Source organism: Danaus plexippus, chromosome 11 (assembly GCF_018135715.1).
Source record: "Danaus plexippus chromosome 11, MEX_DaPlex, whole genome shotgun sequence".
Classification (NCBI taxonomy): Eukaryota; Metazoa; Arthropoda; class Insecta; order Lepidoptera; family Nymphalidae; genus Danaus; species Danaus plexippus.
Genome location: NC_083544.1, coordinates 2,232,334 through 2,255,272, shown reverse-complemented (window position 1 = coordinate 2,255,272; position 22,939 = coordinate 2,232,334). Strand labels below are relative to the sequence as shown.

At 30.1% G+C, this 22,939-nt stretch overlaps 1 protein-coding gene and 1 long non-coding RNA gene across 2 annotated transcripts; both read right to left on the bottom strand.

Annotated features, from left to right (window-relative positions):
- Positions 1-2,099: 2,099 nt before the first annotated feature.
- LOC116765732 (zinc finger protein 91-like) lies at positions 2,100-6,065 on the bottom strand. The gene is made up of 4 exons (XM_032655311.2): positions 5,813-6,065; positions 3,754-3,837; positions 2,844-2,929; positions 2,100-2,276 (listed from the first exon to the last, which is right to left on the bottom strand). The coding sequence occupies exons 1-4, from the start codon at positions 6,063-6,065 to the stop codon at positions 2,100-2,102; spliced, it is 600 nt and encodes a 199-aa protein (XP_032511202.1).
- Positions 6,066-14,170: 8,105 nt separating this feature from the next.
- On the bottom strand, positions 14,171-15,539 carry LOC116766053 (uncharacterized). Its single transcript, XR_004353218.2, has 4 exons — positions 15,492-15,539; positions 15,300-15,346; positions 14,963-15,097; positions 14,171-14,700 (listed from the first exon to the last, which is right to left on the bottom strand). It is a non-coding gene; the product is annotated as an uncharacterized LOC116766053 (long non-coding RNA).
- Positions 15,540-22,939: the final 7,400 nt, after the last annotated feature.

Below are 22,939 nucleotides of genomic sequence, written 5' to 3'. Positions count from 1 at the left end.
AAGAAAAAATATATACTCAAATTTTCAAATATCTATAGTTTAGAATATTATTATATTAATAATATTAGAAAAAATATATACAATTTTTTTTTAAATATCTATAGTTTTAATGTCATAGGTACTATTAACGTTTTTTGTCGAGTATTTAAATATTATTTTAATTTTTTTTTCAAAATCTGGCTAGTGATAGAATTAATTTTAAATTAAGTTTATTTAACATGTAAGAAGGTTTGTTTTGTTGAAACTCTTTCGTATTAAAACCTTTTTCTTTCGTCTTGAGAAATAGAAATGTGGGATTATAACGACGAGATGTTCCTGTAACAGTTTTATTTAGTAACTAGCCCTGTCCGTGACTTTGTCCGCGTAGAAAATGTATCTTCATACAAGTTCATGCTGTGTACGTAAACGCACGGTGAGTAAGAACGATCTAATAGTGTTCTGCTAACCATTGATAAGGCTTAGGAATAACGGGCGTAAGTATGTTGGTAATTCGAATGTACCTATAAGTATATCTTTAGTTTGCGGCACGATTACAGCTTGACCCGGTAGGTGGCGCTGTTATTGGTATTAAAACTTAAACGGCTGGGCTGATTTGGTTGAAATTTAATCTATATAGCAGAGTTTTGAGTTAGTTCTAAATGCTACTACTATTCGACCCTGTAGGTGACACTAATTTCGGCATGGTCCTAAAATAGAAATTTGTTTACTTTGATGTGGTGGTTACTTATCTATCTATTTTTAATTCTTGTTATAATACAATTTAAAATTTGCAACTTTTTCTTAATTTTAACGGCATTGTATATGAGTTTGAATTATCTTGTATATGTATTTAATTAGCTTTCGAAATGATTACAACTGTTTCCGGTAGGTGGCGCTGCCATTGATATAAAAACTTTTAAATTACTAAACCGATTGGATTAAATTTTCCCTCAGAAATTAGTACATTAATTAAATACAATATACCATTATTAAACTCATTAAGTCTTCAATGCAAGTAACTTAAGTTTGGTTCAAAGTAGTTTAAAATTATTCCCATGGGAATGAGGCATTTTCCCGCGGTAAAAGGTACCCTAAATGTTGCATCAGGTGATCAGCAACACCCATATAAAATTTTATTGCAATCCGTCCAGTAGTTTATAAGTTATAAGTGTACAACAGACAGACAAACAAAAATTGGAAAAATCATATTTTTGGCATCTGTTTCTGCTAGGAATACCGCTATAGGGATTTATTCTCATTTTCAATGTACAGAATTGACCCCGTGAACGATTTTGTTATATGTATAGAAATGTGCTAATGGGTGAATTAAACAGACTAATTATGTTATATCGACTAGTACACCAACATTTCAGCATCGTCATGCTACAAACCGGGCGTTTCCAACTATTTATATATCTGTTATTGAATATAAAACGCTAAATGCTTCGTATGTAGTTACTCCACAAACTTGTGCTAAACGTACCGATCTAATATACAGGTGGTTAATTGATTTACTTAATTACAATATTGTACACACAATAGCAATGAAAAAATTCCTACCATTTTTTAAAAAGTGAACCAATGTTAATTAAGAATAAATGTTAATGATTTATTCATCTACACGAGCAGGATTTAAATATGCAAACTCCGAAATATCGAGCATTAGAAGAAAAACGAACTTGTTCTCAGACAAGTTGAAGCAAGTACATAAATAAAGTGCTTGCAAGGCGCGTCCATTATTACTTATTAGTACGTTTGGCTTATGATAACCAACCACTGTATCTACACACACACCTACATCACACCTACTCCACTTACAAAAGCCTGAAATTGTCAGAGTTTCGAGTCTTTTATGATCAGAGAAAATCTGAGGATTTGAATATAATTCCAAAAGTAGTTCCATATTTCGATGTCATATAATATATTGAAATAGATTATTATTTTTTGAGGCTTGTGATGTCTTAACTACTTATATTGAAAATAAAAACCACACTAAATAACTTAAAACTCATTTATTACGTTTATCTTATATAATACATTAATATCGCGAGTAGATATTGACTATGACTAGAGTTTTATTGACAGATAAAAGTAAAGATAATTATAAAGTATGAAAATTGTTATTGGCGGGATCTTATAGTCTGTGGCGACATAAAGGGCCATAAACCCTGTCGGTGTTTTATCCCATTTAAACCTGATAAACCACTTCTGGGCATCCCGTGGGACGCGTGATGAGCTCGTAGCTCTCCAGGCGTGGGAAACGAGCGTGGACATATGACGCATTTGTGCGGTTTATTCTAAAAAAAAAAAATAAGTGGCAATAGTTCATAATAGTTCAGACATATGAATAGTATGAAACAGATACGATACTCAAGAGTAGTGAAATAAAAGATTTTTTTATTATAAATATATGTGCTTGATTTTAACGACTTGTTTAAAAGAAGTTGTATTATAAGGCGACATTTTTATACACTAATTTAAAAAAAAAACCGATACACTTGACGTTGGTCATCGTCAAACCAAATTTTTCGAGTTTTTAAATCACACAAGTTAATTCTTACATGAAGTGCTCATTCCATGTAACGTATATTTAAGAAAATACTCTTTGTGTATTTGGAACTATGCTTATTTGCCATATTTTTCAACATAAAAAAATATACCCACGGGAAAAATATATATATTTTTTTGTATACATCTAAATCAAATGTTTAAAATATGTTTCATATAGATCAAGAACTTATTAGTTCAATAAATTCAAACCAGTTTAAAAATTATTTTGTTATTATAATGTTCAGTTAGCTAATAATATAAAGAAAATATTCATTATAATTTTAATTCCTAAGTAATAGGTACCTAATGTTTACCTTAGTATGAGTCATTCTGTGGTAGTAGAGGTTAGAGCTGGCTGTGAAACATTTGCCGCACTCAGAACACTTGTGAGGTTTCTCTCCTGTTAATATTTAAATGAATTATGGCTCACAATTTAGGGTATATATATATTTTAAAGAAATTCTTAATACAATAATCTGTGAAGCCATATATTTTGGGTAAAAATAAATACGTAACAATATAGTGTTATTTATTTTTATACCTGTAGGTGAAATAAACTGTATAAGCAATATAACGTCCCAGAGGATATTGGAAGGTCGTTGTCCAGACCAGACATATTTTTATATTCGCGAATTTTAAAACGCGTTGTGATAATAGACCTCACGTTTCCTTAGGAAACCAACATCTCCAACGACCATGCCATCAAGATCAACAAGTATTAGGTACAGAGAGGAGCTTGGACAGCGGAGGTGAGCGTTTAATGCGCGTTAGTTAGGAGCCCTAAACATACATCTGAGTCGCAAGTCCAAGGTACTGTTGAAGCTCTTGTTCCTGCAACGCGATGGACCCGGCACCCGCACGGTGAATTCATGGAACGCTGAGAGTTTTCGTCTCACTTGTATTTTAACTAGTTCTACCAGTAAAATTTACAAAATTTTAACGCTATTCTCTAGACTTAAGACTTAAGGACAATTGTCAGGTTCAATGAATGTATTAGAAGTACCAAAAAGTTCCATTCCTATTCCTTTCTTTACCCCAATATTTTTAAGGTCTACAACACGATGAGCTATACCTATAACATCAGGTTGATCATCGGCTTTTATGTCACTACATAAAATAAAAATGCAATAAATATGGCTAAACCTTCTAGTTATTAAAAACCAATATACGTGTGGAACGATTGTTGCAATAACATAATAAAAAGAACCGATTATAACATTATACCTGTGTGTATTCTGCGATGTGTGTTTAGAGAGCTGGAAGTGCTAAATCCCTTGCTGCAGACGCTGCAAATGTGTGGCTTCTCACCTGATACATATAATGTGTTTTACATTTACTCATTATTAATACAACCAAGATTTTTTTAGTATGCGTCAGTAGTTCTGGGTTTAAACAATATGTCCATCAATCCGTGATTGATTTCGGTATTACGATAATTGGGGATTATTTTTTATCACTCCGTGTACGGTATCGTGTTTCGATTTCCATGTTTACTGTAATTATTATATTAATCGATTTTCTTTTGTTATTTACTAACATAAACCGCGAGGTAATAAGGAACTAAAGCTTTGTATATATAAATAGTATCTAAAGCTATATTACTTAAGTATTAGTACTTAATTTTCAATGGATTTTTGCGTCAGTTAATCTTATTTAGAAAAATACAATTAGTGATTATCTATAATATAAAATCGCTTGCAAGTGTTGCAATATATAAATATACGAGTATGCAAGTATGTCGTTCTGTCACGCAAATAACAGAATCGTTTTTGTAACATTAGATTAACAGACGGGCTATAATTTATCCCGAAATTCCATCTAATGTTCGCGGGATCAAGGCATAACAGTTGTATTATGCATGTATGTATGTCACAGCCTGTAGGTGGCGCTAATAGTTAGTTAATATTGATTGTTTTAAAACATTTTATACATTTCTTTGAGCGCAACTTTCTTTTCAGTACAACTCCAGTGTTTACGGAAACGAAGTCGAAAACAAAAACTAGAACTTACAAAAACCGTTCTATTCAACCGATAATAACTATTTTCTGAGTAAGCTATATTTGTATACCACTGTATATATTAAATCTGTGTGGATTTTATAAGAACATGATCGTAAATTTTCGACGGCCGTCGCTACGTTTGATGTCACTTAGTTTGAGAATTATAAGAAAACAAGGCGTAAAACAATTCGTTCATACATCAAATAATTAAAATTATGAATATTAATATTTTAATTATGAAAAAAACATTCTCAAAAAGATGAGAAAAGTTTATTACGTATTGTTTAACAGGGTCGCAGCTCGCAACTCATGAACTAGAAATTTGTCTATTATTTCAGAACGATTATTCCTATATACATAGAATAAAACTGACATACAGACGAACCTTACATAAAGAGATCTATTACTAAGACTTTTGCGACTATTCATTTGATTAAATTAATATTCTCGGATTACTAAACGTTATTTTATTACTTCAAAACGTCTCGTCCGCCCGTGATCACGGTTGCTGCAAAGTAACCGAAACATCAGGAGTACCTGTAGTTTTAAAATTGTAAAATAAAGCCTAGTAATCAAAAAATATTAGATTTATGACCAAATAAAATTACTGATTATATAGATTTAAACTGTTAGGTTCAAAACTATATTTAAATGATATTTTAAACGGAACTTACATGTTATACCACGTAAGTATTTTTACCGTACCGCGAATTCTTCATTACATCTTATATGGGGCATTATGTTAAATTAAAAAAAAACAATAGGTATTATACCTACCTACCCATAACACATTCAAAACCAACAATCGACTATTTTTACATATGGCAATGTAATTCCATAGTAATTAAATATATCAGGTGTATTAACGAACGTTTGAAATAAGGTTTTATTATATAAAACTGAATAGTGGATTTTCTACGAGGAAGCTAGAATTTTGTAAAATTTTAAATGAATTACTTTCTAATTTTCAAGATGTATATAATAATAAAGATTTTTTTTGTAAATTAGAATGATTATGTCTCCAAAAGAACGAAAAACGGGAAAAATATAAAACAAAGTTCTAATGTTTTTTTTTAGTAATGCGGTTTAAAAATGGTGCGTCAATAATCTGTCCATTCTGTATGTAACTGTCATGTGATTAAATAAGTACATATATATTTTGTCTTAAACCTTTGTTTTTCATAATACATAACGTTTCTATCAATATAGAACAAGCAGGGTATATAGCTTGTCTTAACTTTTACCTAGTTTGATATAAAAAACCGATTTTTTTGTAATATTACCTGTGTGAGTCCTCATATGCCGTTTCAATAATGAGGGGCGGTCGAAGGTTTTGAAGCAGACTTGACACGGCAGGATGTTTTTGATCCCATTCCTCTGTTGAAGCCCCAGGGCTCTCTTTCCGTCCGCGTACGTCTGCTCGTATAATTTCACCAAGTGTTCATTGAGACCGGCCAGGAACCTTAAGTCAACGACGCCAAGCTTCGCCGGCTTCCTTTTCATCGAGAGGTCCAACGGCTCTGTTTGCGTGTTCATAATTTACGTTATTTTATAAAACTATTCATAATTTCCTAAATCAGACATAAAATTTATATGCAATGGTGATATCATGACGGATTACCATAAAAAACTGGTGTCAAGCTCATCGTAAACCGCCCTTAAATAGCCTAAGGGTTGACACTTACAAATGATGCTATATCGATATGTATTGAATTGTGTAATAACATCGACAGACGTTCGCTGGGATCATTGTGAACGGCACAATCAGTTTTATAGAGCACCAACCACTAATCGACGTGATTTTACGAAAATTTTTCATGAAAACTCCGATGTCAGAAACATTTAAATATACCTGTTTGATTTTTTTTTTTATTATTCTTAAGACTTATTCACGCAGTTGGTGTTTTCAACTAATAAAAGAAAAATAAGGTGGTGTTGTTAATATTAAATTAAAATAATCTTATTTAGACTGTTCTTGAAATTTTCCAATCAAATGTATCGGGTCATTTAACAATCTGCCACGTAAGTCATAACCTACATGATGAACATAATCTACATATAGTAAGTACATTTAAACACTGTATTTAAAACCAAATAAATATTTACTTCACTCGTCACATCAAACTCGTTTCTTGGCTCGAAGGTTTGTATTGAAGGAAACGTAATCGTTTATAAAGGTGACGAGGCAACAAAATATTTGGTCTCGCTTTGTGGTGTAGACCGGGGAACGGTTGTTTGTTATTGGGGTACAGTTATACAGTTCATTGTGGCCCGAACGTCACAATGGACACGAATTTCCGATTACTAGCTGTTGAGAACTAGATTAGTGCGACACGCCTATTGTCAACCTGCAAACGGATCAAATTTTCTTTGCGAGCTTCTCGAGAGCCGATTGCTAATGAGTAATAACATTACTTGGTGTGCGGTGATTCATTAAATTAAATAGGTGTATGTATTACATAAATTTTATTAGGAGTTTTTTGTGCTAATAAAAATGGGTAACAGGACAGGAATTATGGTGTATGTTAAAAGTAAATTTTTTTATGGGAAGTTATAATTATTATTACTGCCTTAGTGTCGGACGTAAATTTTATATATTATCTTCATATAAATACTATTTCAGACTTTCACCAAGAACAATTAGATTTAGTTAATGAGGATAAATTGCTATCATTCAAAAGAGTATGAGAGCTTAAGAGTAACATGTTAATTTTCACATCCTAAAATAAATGCAGTTGAAAGAATTTTGTATGGAAGGAAATATTCAAAGCAGACAGAAGTATTATCTGTTTATTACTAAATACATTTCCTGTAATGAGACAAGAGTATTGAAATGACTTTGTAATTGATTAAGTAACAAACTTTTGGCTCACATTTTTAATTAGGTGATTCACTTAGAATAGATAATGAAAATTTTGTAAATAAGGTTTCGTACGTGTATTTTCACACTTTAAAAACGTCATGTCCGGTTTAGATCGTACCTTTTCCGACCGCTACATCCCCTATCAAGAGTTTTAAATATAAGCTATTTTTTAAGCATAAGCATAAATATTATTTCCAAATTATTAAAATAAAATTGTTAATTTTGCTCACAATAACCGTGCATTGTCGATATTAAATCGTGATACGGCATTTTAATTGTGCCAATATGGCGGTGCTGTCTTATTACGTTAATGTGACACGAAAACCTAAAAACCTTCCGTTTTAACGTTTCCTAAGGATTTTCAGAATAGATAACATTAAACAATTTGTTAAATCTAAGTTTATTTTAAGCTGTAGTTTCGTTATTTACATTAATTATATTCGATAAAACGTTTCGTGATCGTTGAAAATTTTATATTAATATATAAAACTTAAATCGTTTATATAAGTACATACATCCATACTGAATACTGATTTTGAAAAGAGTGTTCCATTTTTAAATTTTCGAATTTATAAGTTAATATTTAAAATCGACAATGATTTGTAACCTCTTAAAATGTCATTTAAACATTTTTTGTAATGTGTTCTTAGTTGGTTAAATTAAGATATATTCGTTTGGCATTTTAGGTTTGATATATTAATAGCTACTTCAGTGTGAATGAAGCCATAACGTAAAAAGAAAAAAAAATATGGCAATTTGATAACATTAATGAAATGTTCAAAACTTCCTATTGATTTATTCGGTAACTTTTATAAAAATTCTACATAAATGTCAGGCGACGAAGACGCCATGTTGTATTTTCATTAGTAACTGACGTTTGTATAATTTTTCATACTAGAACATACCGGTAACTTACAGAATACAGTTTGCTAAAATAATGATATCTAAGAATTTCGCGAGTCATTTTAATAAAACTAATATTTTACTACGCGAATTTTATTACTTTAAAAACTGAATAATCCCGACGTTTCGGTTACTTTTTAGCAACCGTGATCACGGGCAGACGAGATGTCTCGTCTAAAGATTAATGTAATAAAATTCGCGTAGTAAAATCCGAAAAATATTAGTTTCAGTTTTCTGAAATGTTTTATATAAAAAAGAACAATTGTTTTTAATTATAATTAAGTGCTATGATGTTGAAAAAAAAAACAATATATATCATCTTTAAGTAATATAATGTTAATTCTTTGCGCAATTCCTTGTCATCCAGGATCGCAGTTTGTGTCATCACAGAGCATACGGAAATAAAAAAAAATCACTCAAAAATCTTCGCCCATAGTACTAAATGAATGGGAAACGTAAAGCGCTTTGCGTGTGTGACAATGCAAACTAGTTCTGAGCTTATTTAAATTCACCAGATCTCTCTATAACTGAATGTATTAAAAAAGGTTCTGATATGTTTCCCATTTAGATGTATTTGTTAGGTAGATGTAACAGTAGATGTAGGTGTATATCTAGTCTTAACAATGAAATATATTCAGTTCTTTAGAAGTATTTCGGCAAAGTAGGAATAAGTAATGTTTCTTTTCCAATTCCCGTCTTATTCAAATGTCTTGCAAATCGGATTTCTTTCGTCTTGTTAAAGAGCTTGTTTAACTTTACCTCCCTTTTCTCTGCTTTTATTTTTTTTTATATTCAACGTTAAAAGAAAAGTTTTAAGTTCTTATTTACATTAATTTTTTTAAAGAATTTTATAAAAGATGTTGTCTGTTTCTTGCGCCGTTGTTTGGTTTTGTATAGATTTCTACACCATTCTGATGTCATGTTCCACTCACTCACATATCACTATTTAAATTAAATATTCAATTAGGTTTAATTGAAAGCGATAACCGTATGTTATTTTTGTTGGTTTATGTTTATAATATGTTACTCATCAGTGACTTATTATAACATTTGTGTTATTCTAGAGACCTCTTAGCATTCCATGGATTCACCGTGCGGGTGCCGGGTCCATCGTTGCAGGGAGAGGAGCTTGAACAGTGCCTGGACTTGCGACCCAGGTGTAGGTTTAAGGGGTCCCTATCTAACGCTCACCTCCACCGTCCAAGCTCCTATCTCTACTTAACCAGATTTGAAACGAACCTACTAGGGCTGCCTATTAATGATTTGATTTTAATACTTATATATTTTATATTTGCAATAATTTTTTTTTTGTATAAAAAAGTATTTAATCGATGTTATTGACATAAAATCATAATAGTGTATATTTTTTTTATTCGTTTTTAGACAGCACGCATTTAGTTATAAATAAGAGAATGAAAACTGTTTAAATTCTCCTTTTACTGACTGAAACGGTGATGATTTTTTAAATATTATTGACGAACAAGGTTTTTATTTTTCACAATTAAATGTAAAATATCAATGTGTGATGAAAAAAATCTCAGTATAGTACCTAATGTGATGTTAATTATAATATTGAAATAATTTAAAAGTTTTGCTTAGTTAAAATTAAATTATAGGTAAAATTTCCTAAATAAATGTATATAGAGATTTAAAATATACCTACGTATTGAATAAACCTATACTGTTTATCAAAAAAGCTCATCTAGTATTTGAGATCGGAAATTGTTTTTGATTTTATAAAATCGTTCTGAAATTCCTATGAGTTTTAGGATTTCTGTTATATTTTCATTTTTTTTTCAAATTAATAAATTTAGTAAATTACATTTTTTTTTAAATTGTACTCATTTACACGGAACGACTTGGTTTGATCTTGCACTAACACAAAGCTTCGAGTGGAGTATTATTAAAGATACGTTTATCTAAAACAAATAAAAGTCTACATAAACCTGAGTTATTTTATTAATAACGATAAATAATTCATTAGGTTTATCTAAATTTGTTGTAAGTTAAAATAAGAGTATATTTATGTTGTAACAATATTTGTGTTAAGTTAGTCCGCCATCGACCGTCCTCCTGCATTAATGCATTAGACAAGATAGCGCGCACACTATCTGACGGGTGGGGCGAGCCAAGAGAGGTGAGCGATTTAAATTATATATAGCATATTGAGCATATTGAGCATATTGAGCATATTGAGCATATTGAGCATCAAACACTTCATATTTTAATCATATCTAAGGCGTTCGCTTGTGCCTTTGTGTCATTTTGTAACTAAATAATCCTGACGGTTTGGTTTTGAACTGAAACGTCTAGTTCACGTAGTTACTTTATATTTTGTCAGGGATAGTAATAATAAAAATGCTAGACATTCATATTACATTAATACGATTTTGTTAGAGTTTTCTTTTCGTTTGGTTCTCACCAAATATAACAGTTACACAGGCGAATATATAATACAAGGAATTAGATTATTAAACGAAATAAATCTATAATTGTTTCAAACTCAGATAAAAAGTTCATCTCATCTCATCTCTCAGTGTCTCTTTCTCTCTCATCTCATCTCGTTAGAAAGCCTCAAAACAAAATCCATTAAAAATGAAAGTCCGACGATATCTTTTAAGTATAACAACAACTGAATGATTATCCCAAGTTCGCGTGATCACACTACGTTCGAAGCTTCTCCCGTTTCTCGTGAAATAACTTACCTACCTATTTAATATGACAAGAATCATCAATGTAAAACTTTTAACGTTCCTTGGTAGTGACGATGACAACCTATGTGTGGAGTATACTTAAATATTTTTCGCTTAAAGATATCATCGTCATTAATGATATCATATCATTATATACTGAATGCAGTGTGTTAAAATCGCTATAGTCTCATAGCTTGTGTACACTGCGATGCTAAATTTATTCTTAATAAAGTTCTTTGAGGCAGGTTGTTATTTTTTGATATCTCCTTTGATGTGAGGACCTCATCCTCTACAGCTCGATACTTCTATCCAGGGACCGCTTTGGGATCAATTTGTCAGAATTATTGCTTTCCGTTCTAAATTGTTATATATTTCATAAAAATAATATTGTATCAGGTGGAAAGGTATTGTGTATTGAGTCATTTAAACAGTAGGGTTTACGAATTATATTATAAAGTATATGTATATATTTATATTATATATATATATTTAAGGGAGTAAAAAAAATCGTTGTGCTAAAAATGTTGAACCTCAATACATAGCCTTCTTTTACAGCTGAGTTATAAGTTGGGGAATGGAAACTTTAAATAGCCTTCATCGGTGAATCTGTCAACGTTTCCGTTGGGCGTGGTCTGTGTTGGGCGTGTCGTTAGTAGGGCGTGGCTTGGAGACCATGTCGAGAGGATCTAAAGGTTTTTGTAGCTTGGAATAACGTTTCTACGTATATATTGTGTGCATTTGTTTTTCCTTTATTGAAGCCGGTCTCGTGCCAACCACTAAACTTACTTCTTATAACATTCTTTAATATATATTTCTGTTTTAATAAAAAGGTTCTATTTAAAATTTTATTCTTAATTTCTTTTTGTTGTATTCATATAAAATGGATAAAGATACGAAGCAAACGTCAAAACTATTTTTTTTTGTGTTATAAGGAATTTTCTAAAAAAAAAAACAAAAACTACTTAGAATAACTCGGTAACTCATTTCTAGAGAAATCATCTTTATTCTACGGTACGTAGTACCTTTAAATAGATAATTAAACATTCAAAAATATATATATTTATATTTTTTAAACAATAAATAGAGAAACCACAGTTAATTAAAAAATCAATTTTAAGTATAGTATACCCGAAAATTTTGCTTTCATTTAAATGAAAAACCAATACTCTTCAATACGCTCTAAATTTATACATCAAAGTTTTGGTAATGAAGCCTTAAAGGTGATTTTAAATTACTGAATCTTTTTTATATTTTGTTAAATATATTATTTTAAAATAACTTTTCTTTTTTATTTAAGTTCATTCTTAAATACATTTAAACATCTATTTTTTACATATATTTTTTTACACAAATTATGTTGCAATAAACAATGGGAGGTTTAAACTTATTAAAAATTAGTTTCGTTGTGTCTTATATGTTATAGTTTAAAAACCAAATATTTGTATAAAATAATTGTAAAACATTTTAATTCATAAAAAGAAGTAGATTTATTTGTCTGAAAAATAGACAACAATATTAAGTACATCAACATTTTAAGAATAAAACATTCCTAAATTAAGTACTAAGAGTAAGAAAAGAGCTATATAAAAAATGTTTTAAATTATTTTTTAGTATTGTAATAATACCTATCTCAATTCGTTTCCGATACTGGCTTAAAAAAATAAAATAAAAAATAAAATACAAATTGCTCCCTATTGATTTGAAATTCGAACAATGTTTTATTTAATCATAACACATACAGCCCGACACACGTAATTCATTCAATTTGGCTGTATATTTAAATGAGGTTTGTATTGCAGTATGTACGTCGGCTGCCACTTAATACGAACACTTATTATTTTGTCGAAAGACTATTTCCATTACACCATTCCATAGACATTATTCAGGAAAAAAAAAATATTATTAATACATATTATTATAATTATTTGTTGCATTGATTTAAAAATCAATATAATTTTTAAATGTTATACGTAATTTATTATATGTAACTTCATGTGTTGGTATTTTCAAATTAGACACACTGTTTTTTTTATAAATTTTTTCATCAACGTAATTGTATGAATAAGAAAACTTGTTTCTATATTTTTATTAATAATAAATAAAGAATATTTCAACGTAACAATGCGAACGGTGTATAAGAACGTTACTTTTTCCAATTTCACCGCGACGACGCGTCAGGAAAATCCTCTTTTGATTTATTTTTTAATTCAGCATCTCATTTCAATTTATGAACCATCGTACTCCGCCATTTGTACCTGTCAAAACTTGTCTGTATGATAATGTTCTATTATAATCATTTGATATTTATTTAAAATAAATTATTAAAGAAATATATATTATTACGTTTATTAAGAAGACAAACACAATCATTTGATGTCAATATGATTAATATTAAACACGTTTATAATTTTGTAGCATTAAATCATTAATTAAGGAAATAAAAACTAATAAAATTCTTAATGTAAATATTTTTATTTGTCAATATTTGTAGTGTTTAAATTTTGCGGAAGTAACTTTAAATGGAGTGTTTTATGACGCAATATTGGAAGGGACGTTGACAAGATGGCGCTGGGTGTTGGGTGACGCGCAAAAAGAACAAAGTAACAGATGATCCTCATTTAAATATCTGCTAGGGACAGGGGTGTTTAGAACTTACTAGAACGTTACACATTACACGATTCTCTTAACATAATATATAATTCATATAACCCGTGACATTTTTTTTACTGTATTACTCAAAATAGTTATAGCTAAAGAATAAAAAAAATATGTACAATAAACCTATATTTCAAGCATATTATAAGTCATATTTTTAAATATTTGACCTCATATAAGCACATATTTTCATGTTATGCTATAATTTTAAAGAAACTATGAAAAGACCTTTTTAGTTGATAACAATCCGTTAAGAATGCATCTTTTAGAAAACGGAAGTTTTTTTCTGGGAAATTAAAAATAACTTACAAAATAAGCATGTTTTTGGGGATTTCGACGCAAAAAAAAGTCTTAAAGAAGGTCTAAAATAGGATTCAATGTGTGTTACAAAGTCGACTAGTGTGGTCAAGTCACAGCGTAGACAATATGGTGGGATCAAAGAGCGGCGACACAGCGCTTAACGGCGATATTATTATAGGAAATTCTTCAAAAAATCACACTACAACAGTGTATAAATAAAAGAAATATTAAAGAAAGAAAACTATTTAATAAAACATATGAAAAATAAAGCAAAAAAAAACAAACAAATGATCGACTTAAAACTAAATGCAAGTCCTTAAAACTAGAAAGTAACGACAATATAATAAACACTTAAATCTATTTCGCTCGTTACCTGGACACAACTGACTGTTAGTAATGAATTATACAAAAACCAAAAAACTTATTTCGCTAACCTAATAACCATCTTAAATTTATTATCGCAAAGCACTAAACTAAGAACTGGATGAAGGAAATATAAACTTAAATCTAAGTAACGGAAAAGAATTAGTTAAAGTCTTCATCTGGTTCAACAAACATCAGCAAACGAGTTCACATTTGAAAGGCTGGTGGCTAGATGGCGTTGTTGGGGTCCCACGTGGGTTCCAGCCCGACGTGTCTCACCCCAGGACTATAAGGGCATGCTTAGCCACATGATAGATTATAATGACCTTGGCTTCAAAATGTTAATCGCTAGTCTTGTCATAATATAAGCCATATAGTCCAATTTCACTTAAACCTGTAACAAAGAATCGTTTTGAGGTTAAATTTACGAGGTTGGTACCCAGATGCAATTAAAAGATCTATATTCAAACTAAGGTTCTAATGAAGATTCAGAAAATAATTTTCAGTCATAATTCGTTAACAATTCTAGACAGTTTTTAACACCTATACAGCTATATAGATTCTTGTTTCGTTTTTTTTACATGTTCTCCTACAATTTAAGGCGTATCTATTCAGTTGCATCCATAATCCAGTTCCTATCTTTACTGCCTACATACCTAAGTCTTAAACCTAAGCGGTCATCTGTGCGCTGCTCCCTGGGGAGTGGTGACAGCTCCGCGTGCCAGGCCTCGCCCGGGCGACGTCGTTCAACGCCGGCGGGCGATGACGCGGGCATGGCCTGCTGAAGGCTACTAGAAAGATATTATATTGAATAAACCCGCGTGCAACTAACAATGTACATAAAATAAAGTCAGTATTAAACGCTAAGAAATATGTTGTATAATCAATACCACAAAAAGCCAATTATACAAATTGTATGCTATACAACTAGGCACTTATATAGCATTAATTACATAAGTGCTTTGTTTTGTAATTAAATGAGACGTAGCTTACCCATTTTTGGCCTCCAGCAGACCGTGTTACGCGGGCACCCTGGCTCACTGAAAATAAAACGAATTAATTATGAACAATAAGTAGCCTGTTTACAGTTGATTAATAAAAAAAGCACATGGCTAAATACAAAATGGCCGCTGAACAAAATGGTTGGCGGCCATATAAATGGCGATATAATTGTATTCTACTCACGTTCCGCGCTATTACCCGAGTACGATGTGCGACCAACATACAGTCTTTTATATTGTGAAGATAGAAGACTCTGTTCGCAAATAGCTATATGTGTACTTTTAATGCGTATATATTTTTTAAGTATTTAGATTACAATAATATAACTTCCGCTGGCTCAACTTCAATTGAATACCAGTCGTATAATATTTTGTTTATTTTTAGCATATATATATTTTTGGAACATAATAAATTCCCATTATGTCTATGATCGGAATGCCTGCACTAATATATGAAATAATTCCATGTTCAATAAATAATATTAAACGCATAAAATAACACTGGATTTATGGATAATTTGCTATTGCAATGTGAAATTCGTAACAAACAAATCCTCGATGGGTCAAAACAATGTTACATACGACATTTTTCTTTTGAATCAAATGTTTTTGTAAATCACTAACATTTCCCGTACTACCCTCGGTTAATTGTGATTTAATTGAAATGCAATGAAATTAACAACTTATATACTTACAATACTGTAAACTTGTTTGCTACATTTGTAACTCAATATTATAGATAAAGATTTACAATTTGAATACAAAAATTATTAAAACCTATTTTAAAAGAAAAAATCTTAGTTCGATTCGCGTTTAGATATTTCTTACTATTTCTAATGTAATGCATTACTGTGTTTCAACATGAAATTAGTTTAGATATATATTTAAAATTATATATAAATAAGGATATAAAGTTTTGTTCTATATATTATATATATTTGTATACTTATACCATATTTTCGTAATGTTTTATTGATACTTAGTTTTATTTTTTTTCTGAGGGTAGTTACTTCAAGGTGTTTAGAATGATTATGTTCTTGGATTTATTTAAAAATACACAGACAGTTGTTTATTATGATTAATTTTTCTTTAGAAACTAATTTGGTTACTTTAATCATAAAAAATATAGTTGGTTGGTAGTTTTAGATATGGGCTTCAGCCGTGCAAAGACGTTCTGCCATTGTCAATTTTTCATTATTTCGGTGTTTGCAGTACAATTAAGACGTTAGACGATTAAGCAATAAAAAATATAAGTAAATTTCTATATAAATGTCAAGCGACGGAGACGCCATGCTGTATTTATTAGCTTCACCTGTATGTTTGTTTGTAACCGACTTCTTTGGGCGCGATTTTGACCCACTTCAAACGGCCAGATTTCGTTCAAACCTTGTAGATTTATCGAGGACCGATGACAATACACTAATTTGATAAAATTATTCCATTTTTCAATTTGCAAAATATGATTTTTGTTAATTTATATAATTTTCATCTATAGTCGATAAGGTGAGAAACTTAATTAAAATTAAAAAAACAAGCTATTTTTAATAAACCAAACTAAAAAGTAGAAAATAAATAATAGTTTAAAAAAACAAAAAACACGCTTTTTATAGAAAACTGAACTAAAAGATGGAAAATAAATTTTAATAAATATAAATTAATAATAGTGTAAATAAAAAAAATGTATTTTATTTAAAAAAGCGTGGGGTGCTTTTTAAGATATTATCGAAATGATAATCACTCTACTGATATCTGTCAATAAAATATTTATAACTATTGACACCATGCACCCCACTATTATTTTCTTAATTTAAATTTATTAAAATTTATTTTCTATTTTTTAGTTAGGTTTTCTATAAAAAGCGTGTTTTTTAGTTTTTTTAAACAATTATTTATTTCATTAGTAACTGACGTTTGTATAATTTTTCATAATAAAACATTCCGGTCGTTTACAGAATAAAATGTTTAATATAGAAAAAAATATACTATTGGGCTTTTAAATAATTATAATTTGTTAATCATTGTGATGTTGCAAAAACAAAGTATATCTTCTTTAATGATCATTGAGAAATGTTAAGTATTATATTCTTGAGGAAGTTACTAGAAAAAACACAAGAAAAACTTAAAATGTCATATATCATCAATCAATACATATTATAAAACAAAGTCTCTCGCCGCGTCTGTCTGTCTGTCTGTCTGTCTGTTCGCGGTAAACGGAAAAACTACTGCATCGATTATTAAAAGGTTAGTCTTACCACCGTATAGCGTATAGCGTGATTCTCGAGGAAGGTTTTAGTATATAATGTATTAAGTTTTTGTACATATTTTTGTGTATATTAACGATATCTGTTGAAGTTGTCGGGAAAAAATGAGCCGACTGAGAGCTTTTAACGAAAACGGTTCCTGAAGCCTTTGAGATTTAACAAAATAATATATGGCGGAATTGTGTATATTATATAGGTCTAAAGAAAAATTCGCGCTGGCCTATCTCATAAGAACATATATCCATTTTACTACTTTGAAAAATCGGCATTCCTAAAACTTTTGTTTGAAAGCTATTTACGTAAATACGGTATTGAGTATTATCAAAATAAATAAACTCCGTTTTCAAGCCTTCATCTGTGTCTGTAAATAAGTTTTTAAATTATTTAAATTGGGCGTACCATTTGAAAGCTATCATAATATAAGTTTAATGATTCTCAAAATTAAATAGGCTGTTTATATTTTCTGTAAAGAGCTCACGCGAAGCCGGGGCTGGAACCTAGTTAATGTATAAATTTTAAAAGTAGAAGGGGATTACAGTTCGTGATTATATTCTCTATAAAAGTATTATAGCTCATAGATACGATAATTGTTAATGCAACCATACAATAAATAAAAATACAATAATATCATGATTTACATAATATTATAGATAATATAATAAAAAATATTATACACTTATTAAGTAAATTACGTATATTTTTTTTCTGTGACACTTAAATAGCTTCGGATATACTAAGATGAGAAGAATTTGAGTGGCTATAATAAAGGAGCATTAGTTCTGTATAGCTATGGTAAAGCTTCTTGAAATTTATGGTTTTTCCCACAAAGATTGTCCAGGCAGCCATCTTAGGGAAGTTAATAATCCTGGTGCTGAAACACCCGGGTTACGTACCGAGATCTCCCCGGGGCGGGCGGAGGCGTTGGGCGTGTACCAATTTTCTAAGTTGTATTCGTTAAAATATTGCTTTAATATTAATGTATCACTTTTGGTAACGAAATTTTTCTTAAACAATTAAATAAATATATATCTAACATTGACTTTACAGTGTTTATATTATTTTTGAATTATTATTTCCATTAATATTCATTCAAAGTCAAAAGACGAATTGTTGAATTTAATTTTTTTTTTAAATTAGCATATTAGTTTTGGACGTGTTTTGAAAGAATTCATCCAAGATGGCGGTATATATTAAAGAACTACGTATTTAATTCAATTAGTTTAGAATAATACTAGACATTTCAGATAAATTTTCAATTAAATTAAATAAAAAACGATAAACGTAGTCATTTCTATGTGAATAAAATATTTTTTTTCTTCAAACATTAAGATGACATCGTCTTTTATAACATTTTTACGTTCAATAGCACCTAGTTAAAGATTTAGAAACTTATCTGTGACTATTTCATTAATGCATTACGATAAAGTTAATATTTCAAACCAACTATTCTCTTAACTTAATGTCTTGGTGGCCTGGAGGTTAAGGGCCCACCTCTCATAAGTGAGGGCGCGGGTTCGAAACCTTGCGAGTACCAATGTGATCTTTTCCGAATCATATATACTTTCTAAGAGTATTTAGACACCACTGATGGACGGTGAAGGAAAACATCGTGAGGAAACCTGATCTTATAATTTCAAATGATAAGACTGAAATCGCCAACCCGTCTTGAGCAAGCGTGGTGATTAATGCTCTAACCTTCTCCATGTGAGAAGAGGCCTTTGCCCAGCAGTGGGCTCCGATAGGCTGATGATGATTCTCTTAACATTTTACTACTAATTATAAACATTAAAAATATATTTAAAACGTTTCAATTCACGTTAATATTTCAAAAAGTGATGTTATTTATGAATCAAATGCATTATATTACAACATTTTACATATTTCTTCAATATGACGAAAATTTGATATCTATTTGGTATCTTCAATTATGTTTTAGATGTTAAACTGCACTCACTAGATTTTAGTGTGTATTTTAGTTATTAAAATTGTTAATGTATAAATATTTCTTAATGTCTATATAAATAATGGTTTATTTGTAAGCCGATTTTAAAATAGTATTACCCAAATCGACCGATCTTTTACATTCGCGTATAATTCTGTCTTTTTTTGCAAGGGTGGTCTCATGATGAGGAAATCAGTATCTGATGACTGCATCACAGTCAGATCAATAAAACCTTTAATTTTTTTTATCTATATCAAAGAGCGTAAAAAGCACAATATTTTCTCCGCGGCTTTAACCGCTAAGTTCATGTTTTCTGGATTCCAGACTATTTCCTTCCCATGTAAATCGATTCAATTAATTCCATTCATTCTATTCAGTAATTTTCCAGTTTAGATGAGATTTATTTCTAAACGTTATCGTTTACCGTTGTATATCTCCAGTAGCCTTCGTCTTTTAGTTAACTTAGAATCGTTAAAATTAAATACAGTCAATTCTAAAGTTGAACAAAAATTCACTTACAACACAGTTATAGGTTCTTTGATTTCATGATTTATTTGAAGTCAGCAACAAGCAACTGATAAAGCAACTGTGTTAGATAAACCACAGTGCTCGTACAACGGAATCCGACAAATATTTTGCAGGACATCGTAGGACTATCGGTTCTGGCGGACTATAGACTGCCTAAGACCTGTAGTCTAGAGCTTTCTACAATAAAGTACCTTGTAATCCGACAAATTACAGATACAATGATAAAATGCTGTGTTATATACATATGTATGTGTGTTTCTGAACGAAATAACCGTAAATTGGTGATGCGTACAAAGTTTATCTTGTTTAGACATGTTTTAGCGGAGATTGACAAAAAAAGCGGAGATTAACAACAAAAAAATCAATATTAAATAGTTTACCATATGATTAAAGGGGCTACTATTAAAAGTGCACAATACAGTTAAATCGTTAGAAGAGTTACGACCAACTTAATAGCTACTAATCTACTGACGTATCAAATACACTTCTTAGCTATAACGTACCTAACTAAATAAAGTTGACTTACATGAAGCAAAAGGATGTTAACGCAGACTTTAAACTTATTTCAACAAATTCAACACACGCGAGATACATAATAATTGAAACAAATGAAAAATACTAAAATGAAAATATTTATGTAATATTTAATATTATAAACATATACTTATGAAATAACTTTTTATTTCAACAAAATCAAAAAGATCTGTTAGCAAATTAATACATTAAAAATTGTAATGAAAAGTAAAACGGGAATCATCTAAAAGTACTATATAAGACGCTGTAGTCTTAAGGATGGATGTATTGCGGAAGGATTATTAGGAAATAATTCAAGATTATAAGGTGAGTGAAATTAAAATTTATAAGAAAATGTAAAACAGATCCAGAGATACGGGCAGACTTCGAACCAGTAACCTCCAGAATATCGCATTTGAGCTGTTTTCCCAAGTAAGCCATCGCGTTTGACTGTTCATTTCTAAGAAATTCTCTAATTTAAATTTAAACATTAGCTCAATATTTTTTAATATTAAAAATTATTATTGCGTGGAAATAAAATAATTATAATATCAAGATTAATTTAATGATTAATCAATATACATATCACTGTCCGGCCTCTAAATTTATGTTTAAATAATAAGTACGTATACCGGCTGACGTCTTGTTTTTTTAAATTATTTTATAAGTCACAATCGAGTAACAAGTCATTTTTAAGTAGATTTGATACATTATTTATATAATATATTGTCAAATATTATACCAATTATGTTTAAAAGGTCAAACTCGTCTGCCCGTGATCACGGTTTCTGAAAAGTAACCGAAACGTCGTTATTATGTAGTTTTTTTTAAATAATAAAAATCCGCGTAGTTTATCAGAAAAATATTAGTTTCATTTAAATGAATAAAACTCGCGAAAATCTTAGATCTCATTAGGTCAAACGAGAGATAGGATAATCATTAGGTAACTACCACTAAGCCATAACGAGGAATGATATTATGTTAGTTTAAAACGAAATTAATTAATAACTTAACTTAATATTAATTGGATTTGATTATTTTGGTGTATTAAACAATATTTCTGATTATTTCCTTGTTAAATAAACTATGAACCGGTAGGCAAATATCCGTCGGCAGTGAGCTTGTGAAGAATTTAGCGTGTTTTGTTTCGTACAAATAAACTAAAGAGCTTAATCAATGGAAGCAAATATGTTATCATAATTTAACGCTACGATTACATATTTTTATATTTATTCAAAAACTAATGTGTAAGAAAAAAATATATTCGTGTGGTTATATACATATGAATTTTATTCTCAACAGTAAAAAAATTTGCAACAATAAAAAAAAAAATCCATATAACATGTATATTTTAAGTTATAATTTTAAAATATTGTAAACTTTTATGAGAAGAAAATCTAAAATAATATTATATTATGGGGACTAAAATATCATTTAAACGTTAAATTTTAAATTCCAATGCCTATCATGTTTAAATATAAATATAAATATTTAAAAAAAAAAAACAAACTTTTCATTGATTTCTAAACGATTAACGAAACGTGTGACAGTAATTTTTTTATCCATTAATGAACATTTTTGAACGATAATGTAATATAATAATTAATTATGATAGCGTATTTGTTGTTATTAAATTTATTTTTTGGTAATGAGACAATTTTTTTTATTCTACAAACATACAAACCTATATTATGTTCTGATTTAGATATTCTTTGATATTTGAGTTAGTTAGTTAGCAATATTTTAATCGGTATATTGTCTATTGAAGACTAAAATAGAAGATTCTCAGCAGTAACACAGTTCTTTGCATCAAGTCGCGAACTTGTTCTTCACGAACCCCTTAGCGAATTTCATACGGAGACGCTAATAACTCAAAGAATAGAATAGAATATCAATAGAAGATTAAAATTCATTTTATACTTAATTATTGCTGGTGCCGGGTCCATTGCCTTGCAGGGAGAGGAACTTCAACAGTGCCTCGGACTGGCGACCCAGGTGTAGGTTTAAGGAGCCCCTATCTAATGCGCGTTAAACGCACACCTCCACCGTCCAGGTTCCTCTCTCTACCTATCCAAATTTGAAACGGACCTACTAGGGCTGTTTTGGAAGTATGTTTTAAGAATGAATTGGAGTTAGTTTTGGACAGGCCCAAGTCTTTGAGTAGATAGTGAGAATTATCTGTTATACCTCTCGCTCCAACTTCTACCGCATACAAATTTACGACAAACCTAGTCTTACTGAGTTCGTAATACTTATTGACTTTGATGGCATGTCTTTGCGGGTGTCGGTTTCCCAAAGAAACGTTTTAACGTTTATTAGCACAACGCGCTATAAAATTCGCGACTACAGAAATACGAGTATGTCTGGTTTAGACGCCGACGCACAAAT